Below are 18428 nucleotides of genomic sequence, written 5' to 3'. Positions count from 1 at the left end.
GGATGTTTGATTCAGGTTAGTGTAGTATTCAGTGGGCATTGGTAATATTTAGGGATAAATATGTGTACTATCAATCTACTACCAGGCTCTCAAGATAAACGTGTGTGTCTAGGGATCATTGTTATGATGTCATGTAATTCATTACTGTTAGTAATGTATTCCTTCTCCCTGCAGTGACTTTAGGTAAGAGAGGTTATACATGAATGTTGTGTCACACCCAGCTGAGTTGCACCTTTCTGTGCAGTTTGTCGCACATTAAACAGTATGAAACTTGTCTGTTGGTCTTTTATGTCTTTATTCAATTAGATGCAGGGTGGATGCAGCTAAGGTCAGACAAAACACTGTTGTTCAGGACGAACATGCTTATTTTTGGCACAATTACTAGATGGAGTCACATTAGCTTTAACTGTTACATGTAACCAAACACAAAAACTAGGTCCAGACACCCAGTATTGACAAATTTGCAGCAAAACAATAAATCCTACTGTTGGTAACTATAAAGGCTGTCCTCCACCAATGTGTATATAAAAGAACAAACTGATCAATGTTGTAAATCCAATGTTTTTATTTTAACACACACAGTCTCAAATCCAAACGAAATTCAAACAGATTGAGCGCGCTTTCGTTTCCTATCGTGAGACTTCATCAGAATCTCCTGTTAGTAAAAATATTCTGTTTAAATACTCTCATAATAAAACAGTTCTTAACTGATTGATTGTTAATCACTTAAAAATTAATTAATTCCAGTTCAAAATAACCCTTAGGTGTATAAAAACTGTTGGAAATTCACATATAAATAACTAAAATGCACACCTACATGAAAATGAAAAGTCAAATTGACCAACTTGTATACCATAAAAATACATATGAAAATAAAAAATACATATAAAAAAAACATAAATTAATTCACATAAACTCTTGAAGGCAAGAAATATGAACAACTATTAAACTTCATGTTATTGGTAATATATGAAAGAACCCTATTACAAAAATATAATACTTCTTGAACATGAAAGATGTATATAATTCCTAAAATTATTGTTGTGTATCACCTATTATGCTCAAATATGTTAAAATTACTGATTAAATGTACTTATAAATACTAATAAATATGTATACAAAATTATATATATGTACAAACTTTCCTACAATACATAAGTTATACATAAAATTATATTAATGTATTTAAAAATAGATTTAAATAATGCTCTAAAATGCTTTAAAATACTTTTTAATAGTATTTAATAAAATGTAACTGAGGTATTGTTCTGTCCGTTACCAAACAATCATGACAAAATTATAAATATAACTAAAACTACGTCTATCTACCTAGGTATCTACAAATTCTATTATAACTGATAAGAACCACAATTTTTATTTCTTTTTTCTAACATGGTTTGATGCCAATAATTTCAAGGCAGGTTTAATTGAGATATGGTCATTCATTCCAGGGTACACACAAGAGTCCAATCTAATTTGCCAAATCATCTCGCGGTACTCCAGGAAAGTTTCCCAATCACCTCTCCTTTCCTTTTGTTTCACTACCCCAAGTACCCAGAATTTTATATCCATATTCTGACAAATGGTTGAATGCCTGTAGAGTGCGTTATTCTCATTCTTTTTATTTATGTCCCTAATATGCTCGTATATACGAGTTTTCAGATGCCTTTCTGTCTTACCTATATAGCACCCCCAGCATGATTGACAATAGGCTAAATAAACCACTCCTTTGGTATAACAACTTGTATATGCATGGCCTTTAATTGTAAAATTAATGCTGGGTATATTTATTTCCTTTTTACAGGCAATGTATGGGCATTGTGCACACCTCCCACATTTATGTGTGCCCACCTTTAATGATGCCCCTTCTTTTTCTTGTCCCTTCTTTTTCTCTAAGATGTTTTACAAGTTCCTATTTCTTCTAAAGGTGTATTTAAGTTGCTGTTGAAATATGTTTGTTGTCGTGGGCATTGTTTTAAACATATTCCAAATCCCATTAATGCCCTTTTTTAACCAACCTATGTCAGAATAATACGTTAAAATTAACCGGGGTATATCCTTTTCTATTGTTTTACTTGTTTCCATATTCCTATCCCTATTTACATCATACTCATTATTCATAATCGTGTCCATACTGGTCGCATTATTAAATATCCCTTTATCATACTGTCCACTCACCAACAATGGGCTATATCTACTATTACGTTTCTTAATTATTTCTTTTTTGATATTTTCCACCATGTTGTCAGGATAACCTCTTTCTATGAACATCTCCTGTACAAAATCTAGTTCATTTATAAAATCACAAAACTCAGTTGTCATTCTGGACACTCTGATCATTTGTCCTTTTACCACATTTCTTTTTAAGTGGTAAGGATGGTCACTTTGATAATGCAAGTACGAGTATGAATAACATTTCTTTCTGAAAATATTGGATTTATATACTTTTTTGATATAGTCTTTGTTTATCCTTACATCTAAATAATGTATTTCATCCTTGTTACACTCATATGTAAATTTCATAAAGTTAGTACTACTATTTAATTCATATCCACCATTCCATATAATAATAATATCATCAAGAAATCGAAAGTACCTTGTGATATGCTGTTGAAAACTTGACCCAAAAATATATATGACGATATAGGTTGGTTAAAAAAGGGCATTAATGGGATTTGGAATATGTTTAAAACAATGCCCATGAGAACAAACATATTTCAACAGCAACTTAAATACACCTTTAGAAGAAATAGGAACTTGTAAAACATCTTAGAGAAAAATAAGGGATAAGAAAAAGAAGGGGAATCATTAAAGGTGGGCACACATAAATGTGGGAGGTGTGCACAATGCCCATACATTGCCTGTAAAAAGGAAATAAATATACCCAGCAATAATTTTACAATTAAAGGCCATGCATATACAAGTTGTTATACCAAAGGAGTGGTTTATTTAGCCTATTGTCAATCATGCTGGGGGTACTATATAGGTAAGACAGAAAGGCATCTGAAAACTCGTATATATGAGCATATTAGGGACATAAATAAAAAGAATGAGAATAACACACTCTACAGGCATTCAACCATTTGTCAGAATATGGATATAAAATTCTGGGTGCTTGGGGTAGTGAAACAAAAGGAAAGGAGAGGTGATTGGGAAACTTTCCTGGAGTACCGCAAGATGATTTGGCAAATTAGATTGGACTCTTGTGTGTACCCAGGAATGAATGACCATATCTCAATTAAACCTGCCTTAAAATTATTGGCATCAAACCATGTTAGAAAAAAGAAATAAAAATTGTGATTCTTATCACTTATAATAGAATTTGTAAATACCTAGGTAGATAGACGCAGTTTTAGTTATATTTGTTATATTTATAATTTTGTCATGATTGTTTGGTAATGGACAGAACAATACCTCAGTTACATTTTATTAAATACTATTAAAAAGTATTTTAAAGCATTTTAGAGCATTATTTAAATCTATTTTTAAATACATTAATATAATTTTATGTATAACTTATGTATTGTAGGAAAGTTTGTACATATATATAATTTTGTATACATATTTATTAGTATTTATAAGTACATTTAATCGGTAATTTTAACATATTTGAGCATAATAGGTGATACACAACAATAATTTTAGGAATTATATACACCTTTCATGTTCAAGAAGTATTATATTTTTGTAATAGGGTTCTTTCATATATTACCAATAACATGCAGTTTAATAGTTGTTCATATTTCTTGCCTTCAAGAGTTTATGTGAATGAATTTATGTTTTTTTATATGTATTTTTTATTTTCATATGTATTTTTATGGTATACAAGTTGGTCATTTTGACTTTTCATTTTCATGTAGGTGTGCATTTTAGTTATTTATATGTGAATTTCCAACAGTTTTTATACACCTAAGGGTTATTTAGAACTGGAATTAATTAATTTTAAGTGATTAACAATCAATCAATTAAGAACTGTTTTATTATGAGAGTATTTAAACAGAATATTTTTACTAACAGGAGATTCTGATGAAGTCTCACGATAGGAGACAAAAGCACGCTCAATCTGTTTGAATTTCGTTTGGATTTGAGACTGTGTGTGTTAAAATAAAGACCTTGGATTTACAACATCGGTCAGTTCATTCTTTTATATACACATTGGTGGAGGACAGCCTTTATAGTTACCAACAGTAGGATTTATTGTTTTGCTGCAAATTTAACTGTTACATATTTGGTAAATAACCAGTTCTGTATAAGCTTTGCATATGAAACACAAGACACTTGTAATGCATTTATTAAGATGGGTCTGAAACATCCTTATCTAGAGATGAATATAAGTTAAGTATGACACTTGATCAAAGGCACTTTTCTTGAAAAACATTTCATCAAAACCATTAGGTCACATTTGGTTTGGCCAGATATCACACTGAATAAGGGGTCGGTTAACTGAATAGTTTTCTGAAATATTACAGAAGTTGATAATTGTATATTTAGAGTTTATTTCTTACTAGAATTAGCTTTAATACATCGTGATATATTTTGAGTTAAGTTCAGGATTAGTGTTAGAATTTAGGGTCATGTTTAGGGTTAAGATTTGGTTTAGGATTAAGATAAAGGGGGTGTCATGCCTTGGTTGGAGTTTGTACTGCATTAAAATTATGTTTCAGCTTCTGTTTTAAGTTTTCAATGGCTGTGTTTTTTCAATGATTTGGATTTCAGTCTTTGTGATTTTCATCTCAGATGAGTTGGTATATTTGTATTAAGTGGTGAGAATGTCTGCTTCTAAAATGCATCATGACATGTGTAACATCCTAGTGAAAGAACCAGATGTAAGCTTTACGGCGCAGATGGACAAACCCTAGTTCTCACTTAGCTTAACTGAGTTTAAATAGTGAACCGATGCCCTGGAGGAAATGGGAGGGAAGGAATGGGTATTAGTGATGAATATCAACAAAGCAGGGTTGGAAAACTGGTAAGACATCTGAAGTCAGGCATTGTTTTTAGCAGAATCTAACTGAAAGTGGCAACACTATGAGCTGTGAAGCAGTGCATATACCCTATATTTAGGTCAGATATGTTTAACCACATACTTTGTTCTGGCATTGTCGGAAAAGTTTCACTGATGTGATACCTGCTGCCAGAGTATGGGGGCTGGCGGATGGGGTAAGCTTAATAACAAATAAGCCAAACCATCATTCATCTGCCTCAACTATCACCCTGTCCATCTACCAATGAGTGAGATACTGTAAAGTAAATTTTCTTTTGAGGGGGAGCCCCCAATTGGTAATTTGTGGTGTTATAGCAAACAGGATATTAGGATGAAAGGGGGGTTGAAGTTTTGCTATCAGCCAGGGAAGAACAGGCAAATGTGTGGAAAAATGACACAACTTAGAAAAAGTAGAGGATTAAATTTGTGACCATTTGAAGCAATGTGTTAGAAGTCAACACAGATGTGAATTAATTCAGACTTGATGAATCATTAAAACTATCTTCTTGTAAAGTCCCTAATAATCCATTTGTTATAATGCCCAAATGTGGTGACGTTGCTGTCATGTGTAATTAGGAATGGCTTGTTTTTCATCTTGTGAACATACCTTAGGTTAAAATGTTTGTTTGCCATGTAAGTGGGCCAAAATAATGCACGCATTGTCTGGGATGCTGACTAATCCTCTGGTTCCCCACATTACTGGAATCCGTGGCAGTGCTATTAGTGCCCAGCTTCTGTGACTGTCAGCCTGTCGAACAGATTGCCTAGAAGCTGCAGTAACATATCAATGGTACAGCATGATCCACACAGATTGCTGATTATGCTGTGCATGTAATTTACAAATAGGTCCTAAATGCTTCTAGCCTAAGGAAAGGCCTTCAGTTAGCTCCCCCTAGTCTCATTGATGGGATATAGCACCTCACAATCCCTTGAGTAGAGTGATGGTGGCACTCATAGTGTGAAGCTGAAATATGCTGGAGGCAAGCTCTGAAGAAACAAGTTGCTGAGGCATGTGTAGATCGTTGCCTGTGAAAATGAAAAAAAAAAAACTTATTGTCCAACTAATTTAGTGGTCTCAGAAGATATCATCTAATAATCAACACCTACTTCATTTTAAATCTGAAGCTGTAATACCGCAGTGACAAGGGCTTATTTTATACAATTTCTTGCATTGCAATGTTGTATGAATTTATCCGTATTCCTAATATTTATTTTTCTTTTTTTAATTTCTGTGCTCTTTTCTATGTTACTGTAAAGACAACAAAAAGGTTAAAATCCCCCACAACAAAAACTACTATCACTACTTCACTTTTAATATTATTATTTTTGCTGCCACACTTCTAGTGCTGGTTACTTCTTTTGCTCCTAGTGAATGGACTTTTGTAAAAGGCTACACTGAATGTTTTATAGTGACTAACAATTCATCATGTTTTACTTGTGTCTGCTGTTATGTCTTACTAACTAGTGCAACACTGAACTAACTGAAATCTTTTTGTGCAAAACTTCTCACGCTCTTGTCTTTGTTGCCATGTCTCGTTCACTTTTCCTAGGCGTAGAAGTATCTTTGCTTTCCTAACTCTACTCCCATCCTGCGTCTGGACTGACTACCTCTTGGCTTTTTACATTAATCCATGGTAAGTTTTCTGGGTTAATTTTTTTATAATAAAAATTGTATTTTAAAACTAGTTTCATAAAGCTGCAAGCCAAAATAATATGATATTTAATTAGCATACAACAGTAATGGCTTTGCTTTGACAGTATGTCAGGAATTCCAGTTACTTGTAATAGTTTCACAAGGCTGGTTTTGTCACCAACATTTTAGAGTCTGGGATAGATGATTCTAGGAGGTAATTAGGAGTGTCTGTCTCTGAGCTCAGTGGTTGATTTAATTAGGAGACACAAAATGACTACCCACATGAAGAAAAATGTGATGACTGCTCCCATGAAGGCAAGGAGATGATTACAAAATGGATGAGATGTAAAGAAGGAGGTCAGTATTTGTTTTTGAAACTTGTCTGCACCACAGTACATGAATAATAATGTTCTAACATATGAGGATCCAAAACAGCGATGCCTGAAAATAGAGTGACTGCTAAAACAAGAACAGTATAAAATATATCTGCTTATGCACATTATAGTGCCCATAAAGTTAAAAAGGCAAACTCCAGTATGAATACTGTGGCTGCCAAGTTCCATACTCTTTTGCTATATTTTCATTGGTAATGGTGGTTGAAAGTTACAGCAGTGCATAGTGTTTATATCAAAACTGTGCAAGTGTGAGGTCTCTCTTGCCTGGTTCTGTTGTGTCAGTATGACATGATTTTTGTCAGAGAGGTTACAATGAGGATAATTTTATCTGGCTTTGCAATGCTGGGTTTAGCAGCTTTGAGAATGTGCAGTGGCAAAGTACCAACGTATCCCATCAGCAATGTCTGGAAAGAGCACCTTGGTACAGCTGAATAGTGCTATCTGGCAGTTAACTCAGGGGCTTAAGCCTACGGTTTTCTGTTAAGTTTCATAGTGTAGTTTGGGTTTGGTTTCCCAAAACATCCATAGACCTCTGTGTAACTTAACATGACACTCTTCCTGGGTCACCTCTAAATACAGGCACTTGCACCAAATGAGTTCATCTGGTTTATAAAAAACCTTCACCATTTTGGATCCTGACAGGTCATATTATTATTAAAAAGGGCACTGCAGGCAGCATAGCGGAGGGTATGATATGCAGTTTCCTCCTTAAAATACGTGTTTCTTGTATTTTGCAGGCCAGGGTTATCTGTTTGAGCATTCTCTTATACTACCTGATTATGATTTGTGGAGGAAAACAAACACAGTCAGCAATACTGTATTTTTTATTACAGTTTCCATTTATATCTTTCATCTTTACACACAGTTCCCTAATTATTTTGCCCACGAATAAAGCCTTGCTTTGTGAATAGTGCTGCTCTGTGTGACCAAATCTTTAGCATCCATAAGTTGCCCATTTCAACACTAATACAGTACTTCTTCCTATAAAATGTCAATGCGATGCAATATGAACTGTGTCAAACAGTGGAAATCAGATCTTTGTAGTATTTTGGTATACTTATAAAAAAGAATATATGATATTGTTACATCTGTGGCCCCAGTCAGGGTTATTTGACTTCTAATCTATTCTCTTGTATCTGTAATGCAGCTTCTGATGATGTCACCTTTCATTCTGGTCTTTGCAATCTCATTTTTATAGCTGTATCTATTGAAGTAAAGTATTCCTGAGCTCATATACATTCCAGTAAAACACAGCTCCAACAGTGTCATAACTGATTGCTCAAATGCCTTTGATACCAAGAAGATGTCATTGTTTTTGCTTACCATATAGATAATGTTCCACTTAAATCAGATATAATCATCATGGACTTGAGCACCTTTGTTGTCAACTGACTCGCATTTGACCACTGTATCTATATGGTGGTTAGAAAATCCTTCTGCCTTGCAAAACTTATCCTTTAAGGCATCTCCTGAAGTTCTAAATAAATTACAGTCCTGTTTAAGTATTCCCTTATGAAGCCTATTATCAAATACAGTGCCCCTTTTGGTATGAACCTTCCAAAGTGTGTGTATGTGTGGGGGGGGGGGTTCTGCATAGCCTTCCATGATGTGAATGGCCCAGCACTCTTTGAATTCTTCACCTAAACAAAATAAGTGGTAAAGCAAACACCCAAACTAGAGGCCAAACCTAAACTACTAGAATCCTAATCTAAACTACTATAGCAGCATCACCAAATAGTGCAAGAGAAACCTAACACTAAATATTCCCCATTTACAGAAGAGGCTGCCCATATAAATTAAGCAGAGTTCTTGTTTAGCAGCCTTTAAAGACAGTCTGGGTAATGGGATGGGTGACCACAAATTTTAATCTAGGATGTTTGAGGAAAATCTACTTATGGGGGCATGGTTAGTCTCCCACCAGTACTAGACATGGCTGAGCATCTTGGTTGTCTGTTTAGCTGTAATCTTATCAAGAACCCAAGAATTTATTTTGACTGTGAGCTCTAGTTTCACACCAGTTAGTAGGATTCATTTTCCTGTGGAGTAGAAGGGGGAGGTGTTGCACACCTGATGTGACAACCTGCAATAAAATTCTAAACCATGATGTCATCCATGACTTTATCAGGGAAGTACAGTATATCATCAGTAACTACATCACAATAATATTAAGGAGTCATGCTCATCCCTAATCTTTCTATCACTCTTCACGCAAAAATAATAGTCAACATAGTACTGAGTCAGCCAAAGGTTCCTTATGCAATATCAAACTGTTAAGAACTTTCATTGTGTCACTTTAAAGGTATATATGGCTAGGAATCTTATGGTCTTCACAATCACATGCAGTGTTAGTCCTATGTTCCTGTATTCCTGTGTTATATGCGTTATAACAAACCATGCATTGTTACCCAAGTTAGAATATGCAGTGCCCACCAATTACATAGTATCACCCCACAACTCTCTTCTACTCCAAACCACATGATCTAGAATCCTCAGATTTATTCATCTGACCAATAACATGAAACAGCACTGCACCATGGATCTCAAGTGTCAGTGGCTGTCATTTGTCAATGATACCTAGAACCACTTTACTCTTAAATGCCCATACCTGTAAATTGCTACATAACACCTACTGCCACTGTCAAAAGTATACTATTTGAAAGGGAACCTACTTCTCTTACAGCATCTGAAGTTATATCTCTAGGGAGACCTCCATACAAGTTGCCTACAACTGAAAAAGCCTTCCTGAAGGCAGCACCTCCCTGCTGGCATGATAAAAGTTCATGAAAAAGAAAAAAGTGAATACAAATGCAATTGCTTTGAGGATGCTAGATTGTAAGATGCCATGTTTACCTATCTTCAGCATAAACTTATACAGAATATAAATTACCCTATTCCTGCTATAGTCATAATCATACAAATTCTAAATGTATGCTAACATGCATATGAATATATGTATATCATGTACATAGTTTGTTGAACTTAATTTTTATAACAGTGTAATTTGTAATTTAAGGCAAAGGCAGGTACACCTTATCAACTTATGCCAAAGCCTATTGGAAAAGTTCAAATCTAAATGTACTTGACCAAGTGCAGTGTACATTAATATGCCTTTTTTCACATCCATATTAGACTTTGTAGAAGCTAGTATTATCTGACTGTCACTCCCATACTGCTAATGTAAATACATTGTACATGTTGTTATTATTGTCTTTCGGCTTTTCCCAGTTAGGGGTCGCCACATAGGAACTCTGGTCCGCTAATGATTGGCGGTAGATTTTCACGAATGCAGAGGTGCCAGCTTGACGTTCAACCTTCAACGAGGGCACGCCCATTTACGCATGTCTTTTGAACACCCACCCAACGCGGGGAGGACATGCAGACTCCACACAGAAGGCACTCCCTGCACTTCAGCTGAGAATCGAACGGGAGAACCTCTTGCTGTGAGGCAACAACACTACCACTGCACCACCACAGATAAATACATTGTACATGTATGTCAGTCAAAACTGCTAGATTTTACATTGTACAGGTCATGAGTAATGTTTATAGTCTGCTATCTTGTTTATGTCATACCAATGTTCACATTCTGAAGTCTATTAGAGGTGCTTATATTCTGCTATTTATTGTATTTATATATATGCAGCAATGTCTATATGTTTTATTCACTGTGTTTGCCCAGATGGTGTAGGTTGCGGCTGAAAAGGGTCCTCAGACCAGCTAATTTAGTGGCTACAAAATAAATTAAAGAATAAATTAAATGAAAGAATGCATGCATAAATCTGTCAGTGTGTGTGGTAGCACAGGTGAATGTTTAAAGATCCCATAGTACTTAGTGAAAAGATTTTGGAAATTTTCCCAATATACTGGCCATATTTCTCCTATTTAGTATGAATTCCACCTTGTGTCTCTTCAGAAAATAAGTCATTTTTATTAGGTCTGATCCAGAGCACAAATAAGTGTTCTGTGAAGTGTACGTAATATCAGCAAAACTTTGGCCAGGGAGTCACCACATATGTCACCTAACAAGAAAAAAAAATTCCTGGCTAAAAGCAAAAAACAAGTTATAATTTTCTCTGAGTTCTGCCTGCTGCACTCCACTATTTAATATAATCTTCTGCATCATCACAATATTGCTTATTCTTCAGGAAATTAGGAAATCTTCTGTAATGTCTTCTTGCAGCAGTCTTTAATTCCTTTTTATTTTTTGGCGCACAGTATATTTTCAGTCAAGTAGCTGTTGACTGATCAGCCAACTACCTACTCAAACAAATAAATAAATAAACAAATAAATAAATAAATGATGCAAACAAAGCCAGACCTAAACCAAATCTTGTAGCATATTCTTGGATCTGTAAATATGTAGATTTTTCTTTATAATATATTTGAATCTGTAAATATATTTTGCTCATTTCTTATGTGATCCTACTCACCCGGGCTGTGCCTGCAAATGGTCTACCCCAGTAAACAAATATAAATAAATAAATAATAACATGGAAATGAGCCAGCAGCAGATCATGATCAGGGACTATAATTCCCTGTTATATTTTAATACTAATGAAAATCTTGGCATTTTGATATAAATGGGGCTATCGCTACTGCGTACCTCTGGCCTGTGAAGCTCACCTACTACCATTGTAGGCTTATTTTATCTTTATTTTTAAATTTAAATTTGTTTACCAGGGTAGAACACTAAAACAGACGATGACCAATTACATGCTCATCCCTGGTTATAGCAGAATGTAACAAAGCAATGTAGAGCATACAAATAACAGTGATACACATTTAGGGGTAAGTATGCAAACTCTCCCAAACAATGTATGAGTAAAAGTTCTGACAAATCAAATACATGTTCAGTTGCATATGTGGAATAGAAAAGGGTGAATTGAGTTAAAGTAGGAGGACTAGTGGTGGTGGTGGAGATAATGGTCAGTAGCATCTAGGTTAAGAAATCTACTAGAAACCAGTATGATGAAACAGGGGACTAGAATATGAGTTATGGGATTAGACCAGTAATGGTGTGGTAAGCTGAATCACAGTTTAAGAAGAGTGAGTTAATCAGGTGGATCAGGTGTGGAAGGTAAAGATACCTTGTAATTGGAGATATTGGTCTAGGTGAAATGTCCTTAAGGTTTTATTATAGCATTTACATCTGTTTATTAATTACTTAATCCTACTCAGTTCGGAGCAGGAGATCTCTGAGAAAGGATCCACAGAATGTCTAGTCAAAATTTATTGGAGAAAGTAATCAACATAATCAATCTTTGTGTGACAAATACAAATATACCTAAATACCTGAAGCTGTCCTCTGTGGATAGAAGGGAATATGCAAACATTAGGCAGACAGCATCTTGCAGTCAGAATAAAAACAAGGACACTTGTAATGGGCCTTTCTGATGCCAAACAGATAAGACAAATCTGACTTATTTTAGCAAAAATTACAAAAAACTCAAAAACGGACTCACCCTTAGGCTGAAATCCAAGTCTTTGGGCAAATCTCTGCACTTCATCTGCGGATACTTATGAAGACTGTCATAAGATTATCAGATTAATCTTAAGGGGAATTGCAGGCAAACTATAAATTTGTGTCTACCCCATCCAATCCAGTCTTTTTAAGTCACCTTGGTTGTTAACTCAAATGTCTAGCAGCGTAGTTCAGAAGATTATGATTACGTGCTAAAAGTGAGCTATGTCAGTGGTTTAATTTCCTCAATCTCAATTAATCTACTTTACATCTCTGAAAAAAATCACCCATCTGGAAAGTCCTCATGGGTCAGCTGTGGAAACAGACACATCTGATGAATGAGTTTACCTGTTTAACAAGTAAATAATAATATTACTGATAATAAAAATGTTTCAATACACAGAACTTCAAAAGTTCATTAACTATAATTTAATGATGCTGGAGCTCACCCAATACCACTACAGGTCACTTTACAATGCTGTCATACAGAATAGATCCACCTTCGGCCAGTCCACGTAGTAAAGTATGCATATTTTAACACAGGCAGAGTGAAAAGCAGGACACATAGTAGAGCATATGCAATGCCAGGTTACCCACCCGGAGAATATCATTTGTGGATGCTCTTTTACGCAGTGTGTACCAAAATTATCCAGATGCATTGCTGCTTATGTAGCTGGTTTGTTTATATCTGCAAGGCATGCAAACAGCATAACTGCTGCATATTCATGCACAGATTTAGCTAGATAAGCAGTATAGCATGACTGGAAACTGTTAAATGGCAGATGTATACAATGTCATATGTACAATACAGAATGCTCTCACCACAATATGCTCGGTTCCTTTTGTTTTTGTATCCTTGAACCATAGAAGCTGTTGCATACCCCAACAGGAACTGAAAATCTCAGCTTTGTATCTTTGCATGCACATGCCCTTTGGCTACTGTACCTTCCAAGTTCAACTATGTGTGAACAAAGATGTAAAGGGGGTATTCACAGCTGCCATTATCTGATGAGTTGGAAAGGCAGATGATGCTTTTACATAAAATAAACCCCTCTGTACCTACCATAATCATTCTTGGTTGTGTAGGTCATCATTGTGCAGCAAACTATTCACATTGGTACTTTTAATTCATCTGAATTTCTTAACGTTTTCATGACTGCAGCCTGCATGATCTGTGTTTGTAAGGTGGGAACTCCCTTCCCCTCTGAGGATAGCAGTAACATGGAGTATTCATAGCCATGTATAGATGTTCAGGAAATATTAACCTATTTCATGGTCAACAAGTATACCAAAAAGTACATGTGAGAAAGATTTGTATTGTGAGCGAAACAAGCCTGTAGATATGAATTCAGCCAAAGAAACAGAACCAAGGGAGTTTCACTGTAATGGCAAATACAGAATATCAAAGACAACAGCCTTGAGAAAGCTTACAGGTGTTTACAGGGAAACAATTATGTGTTTTTGTGGACAGCAGTGAAACAGGAAGTGAAAAAAAAGGCAAGATCCTCTGACATACTGTTGATATCAATTAAGCAGTCATTACTGATCATGTTTGATCATGTATTGCATTTCATTATATAATAATGAAAAAATAATGGAGGTAGTACAGATTATTTCATTTAAGCACAGCACACTCAAAAGGCACACCTTAATGAATTGTTTTGATGGGACTATACATTTATTTATTTATTTATTTATTTATTTATTTATTTATTTATTTATTATGTATTTATTTTACATTTCTTTACCGGGAAAGTCAGACTGGACACAGGTCCTTTTTCAGCGGAGGCCCGGGGAGAAAAGTTCCAAGGAATGCACATATAGTAAAAATACAGCATACAGCTGTAAAAGATACAGAAGTAAAACAACAGAAAGGAAGTTAATAAGACAAAAATAATGATTACAATAAATGATCTACATAAAACTTTGACATTTGTTCTGATAAGATTTTTACATGTATGACGTTGTCATATGTATGACAGGATTCAGAGGAGTTATATATTATGCACATATAATGGCTGAATTCCGATTGACAGTTTCTGTGGGAAAAGCCATTTTAAAGGTTAATAAAAACATCAACATTGTTGTTACAGCAGAAACTCAATTTGCAATTCAGCAGACAGTAATAAAATATCAATAAGAGGCAGCTGGGTTGGGTAAATATCCATTGCCCACGGTCCAGTATAGTTGTAATATTTTGAACTGTTCAGAGGGTAAATATTCCTGCATGGGAAGGTATAGGAACCTTTACCCACCACTAAAATGTATTTTTTTTTGTTATCAAATGAGTACTGTGGTAAAATATTGTTTATCAACCTGGCCCCAACTTAGCATGATGGGGCTTACAAGACAACTGAATGGTCGTGGGATTATTCCTTTGCAGTAAAGGAATTAAGTAAATATTCTGAAATGTTTTTGTTTGCTACTGATGCATGCAAATCTGTAGCTGCCATTTAAAAAAAAATCATATTTTGCAAAAGTTGTCACAGGCAGATCTAACATGACAGGCAAATCTACTTTCATTTGAAGTCTGATGCCAAAACAAAAATAGAATAAATAACATATTCACCCTTTTATAAACAGATATGTTTAATACTGTTTCTATATATGATCAGATATTTTCCGCTTGTTTAACATTTTTCTTATAGGCGACTGCCCTGCGGGAGTTGTTACAGATGTTGTGTACATTTGGAAATCTGTAGGTCTTATTGACATCCCTCTATTACTTGAACACTCCACTCTAACTCAGACTCTCTACTTACACTTCATACTCACCTACCATTGCAGAGGGATGGGTGGTTAGGCACATACAAGGGGGATTGGAGTATAGAAGTCACTTTACAGAACAAATTACTTAGCACAGTTACCTATCAGTTCTCATCTCTCTCTTTAGTCACTTATTTTTTATTATTTATCATTAAAAATTATTACAATTTTAACTTCTTGAGATGATAACTATAGACTCAATGAATGTTAAGGGGATTTTAGACAAAGGTAAAAGAAACCTAGTCATGCATATCACATATCAAAACAAATCAATGATAACTTTTCTTCAAGAAACTCACCTGACCATAACAACTTTGGGAAAAGGAAAGGAAAAGGAAATGGATCACACTAATAGCTGCGGGTTCTAATTCCACTTCTAGACGGATTGCTGTTATTATAAACCAAGCCTACCGGGGCAGATCCTCTCCATAAAAACAGACTCAAAGGGTAGATGGGCTCTTTTTACTAGTAAGCATCATATCACAGGCAAACCCTTACTTTTTGAGAAAATCTACAGCCCCTGCTCTAACCAACAACTATTTATATACGAAATCTGTAATCTTTTAGCGGACTACCCAAATCACTTATATGTTTATTGGGGGAGACTGGAATGCATTATTAGATCCAAACAAAAACAGGTCACACAAAGATACCAGGCAATCACATAGTATTACGATAGCCTACGATGATCTGCAAAACACTTTTGATTTATTTGATCCCTATACCAGTTTTCAATATGACAAAACAGTATCTAGATACACTTTCTTCTTGTCTGCCCACAAATCCTGGTCAAGGATAGATGCCTTTCTAATTTCCCAACTTTTTCGATCATACAAGGTAAAATATTCCATCTCTCTTAGAACTATCTCAGATCACTCTAAATGTAACATTTCCATACATCGCTTAAACCACAAACTAACCATCCCCTATTTTAATTAATGGACTTTAAATCCTAAAATTGTTCAAAATCAGGAGGTAGCTAAGGAAATAACTAGCATTCTAGTTTAATTGGATGAGGATTTTATATCCATTCAGATACCCTATGACAAGCAATGGGAAGCTGCTAAAGCAGTTATTAGAGGTGTTATAATACAAAAATTTGCCTGGTTTAAAAAAAAAAAATACACTAACATTAGAACTAACTTAGAATTTCAGATTGCATCAGCCAAAATACAATTACAACATAATTACTCAAAAGAATTAGACAAAAAAATGATTGAATGGCAGAAACATAAAAACTATCTAGAAAACCTAACTTTTTTAGAAAGCAGGTCCTTATACCATTATTCAGAATAGGCGCAAGCTCCTTCAAAATTCTTAGCCGGACTAATAAATATAAAGAACGGACCGCCAAGGATCAAAGAAATACACTATGAAGGACAAGTAAACTATGAAGACCAAGACATTTTAAGAGTTTTTGAGACCATTTATAAAAATCTGTATAACATGCCCCTTCTGCCTTTAAATGAAAAAATTCAAGACTTCATTCATAACTTAAAATTTCCACAAGTCACACAGGACCAACAAAAACTCCTAGGATCACCAGTCCATCTAAAAGAAATAAAAGATGCAATAAATAATCTTAAATCAGGTAAATCTCCAGGACCTGATGGGTATACCTCTGAATTTTATAAAATATTCTCAAAACCTGTCTCAAAAATCCTATTAAAAGTATACAACTATATAATACAACATGGTATAATGGATATTTATATAAATAACTCTGAAACCATCCTTATTCCTAAACCAAATTCTGACCCAACAGATCCATCTAATTACAGGCCAGCTGCCCTCATAAATACTGACATTAAAATACTAGCCCAGATTTTAGCTAGTCGTGTGAAAAATATACTCCCCTCTATTATTTCCCAAGATCAGTTGGGGTTTCATAGTAAATAGACAAACCTGCTACAACACCTTGTTACTGAACTCAGTCATTAGACTACTTAAGGCCGATAAACATTTATTTTATTTATTTATTTATTTTACATTTGTTGACCGGGATAGTCCGACTGGATACATGTCCATTTTCAGTGGAGGCCCGGGGAGAAAAGCTCCACATAGGTACAAGACAATATAGTTACAATACAGTGAAATAGAAATAAAAATAAAATAAAAGAAGGAAAAAATAGGAGAATACAAATTACATAAAAATTAGTTACTATAACCTGACAGTTTAACTACAGTTCTTAATACAATTATTAAAGTAGTGCAATAGGTAAATTGAGACAGTTATATGGTTACGGTGGTGAGCAGTTAGTAGGCAGATGGATTAAAGGTCCCCTCTCTAGGTTGTCCTATTGGATTTGGATTAGTTATGGAATAAGTGAGGCCTATGTTTAACAAAGGGCATCTAATCTGGATATACGCATGGGCAGAGCCATTTTGCCTTAAAATGTTGTTTTAGAGTCTTTTTAAATTGACCAAGGGAGGAAATTAGCCTAAGGTTGTTGGGGAGGGAATTCCATAGCTTTCCAGTGGTGTTAGCGAAGAGAGCTTCACCACCCATATTGTTGGATTTGGTGGTGTGGACAAGGTGTCTGTTGGAGGAGTGAAGGCAGCTTAGGTTAGAGTAAGGAATAATTATATTACTCAGTGCAGGGGTTTTATCAGGTTGTTTAAGGATTTTAAATGCTTCTGTGAGTTGGTTCAACTTGAGAAGATTGTGTAGTTCTAACCAGTCAAGTTTTTTCAGATTAAGGCAATGATGCGTTCTAAAGGGCAATCCAGTTACAAATCTGGCTATGTGATTATAAGAAGCAGAGAGTTTGTTCAATTCACATTTGTTAAGGTAAGAAAGAACAGGAGAGGCATATAGGAGAGTAGAAAGAAGGTGAGTACGAGCAATGGCTAATTTGGCAAAAGGGGTTAGAAAGTTCTTTATTCTGTATAAGGATCCAAGTTTCGTATTTACAGTCTTAATGGTTTGATTGATATGCATATCAAATCTAAGTTTGTTGTCAATGACAACTCCTAGTAGTTTTGTATAGGAGTCGGGTGAGATGATGGTTCCATTATTAGATTGTATAGTGAGATGTGTGGGGGGAGGGGCTGGAGTGGGGAAAAAGAGAAGCAATTTGGTTTTATTTGGGTTTAGGATGAGCTTACGCTCTGCAAGCCATTTTTCGACTGTAGTAAAGCAGAGTTGGGTGGCTACTTGTAAATTGGATAGAGAGACATCAGAACATA

The 18428-nt window shown here is 35.0% G+C and overlaps 1 protein-coding gene across 4 annotated transcripts in view; it reads left to right on the top strand.

Annotated features, from left to right (window-relative positions):
* The window catches only part of PTPRO (protein tyrosine phosphatase receptor type O), a 1723724-nt gene that overhangs the window by 1356476 nt on the left and 348820 nt on the right, over positions 1–18428 (top strand). For 3 of the 4 annotated variants that reach the window (XM_044088440.1, XM_044088441.1, XM_044088439.1), the window contains exon 17: positions 6535–6618. The exons of the other annotated variant lie outside the window; for it this stretch is intronic. In XM_044088440.1, the coding sequence (XP_043944375.1) occupies positions 6535–6618 (84 nt within the window). The remainder of the gene's footprint in view (positions 1–6534; positions 6619–18428) is intronic. 4 annotated transcript variants of the gene reach the window in all.

This window comes from Protopterus annectens, chromosome 11.part0, assembly GCF_019279795.1.
Source record: "Protopterus annectens isolate FY-2018-M chromosome 11.part0, PAN1.0, whole genome shotgun sequence".
NCBI lineage: Eukaryota > Metazoa > Chordata > Ceratodontiformes > Protopteridae > Protopterus > Protopterus annectens.
This window is presented reverse-complemented; position numbering and strand designations above follow the sequence as displayed.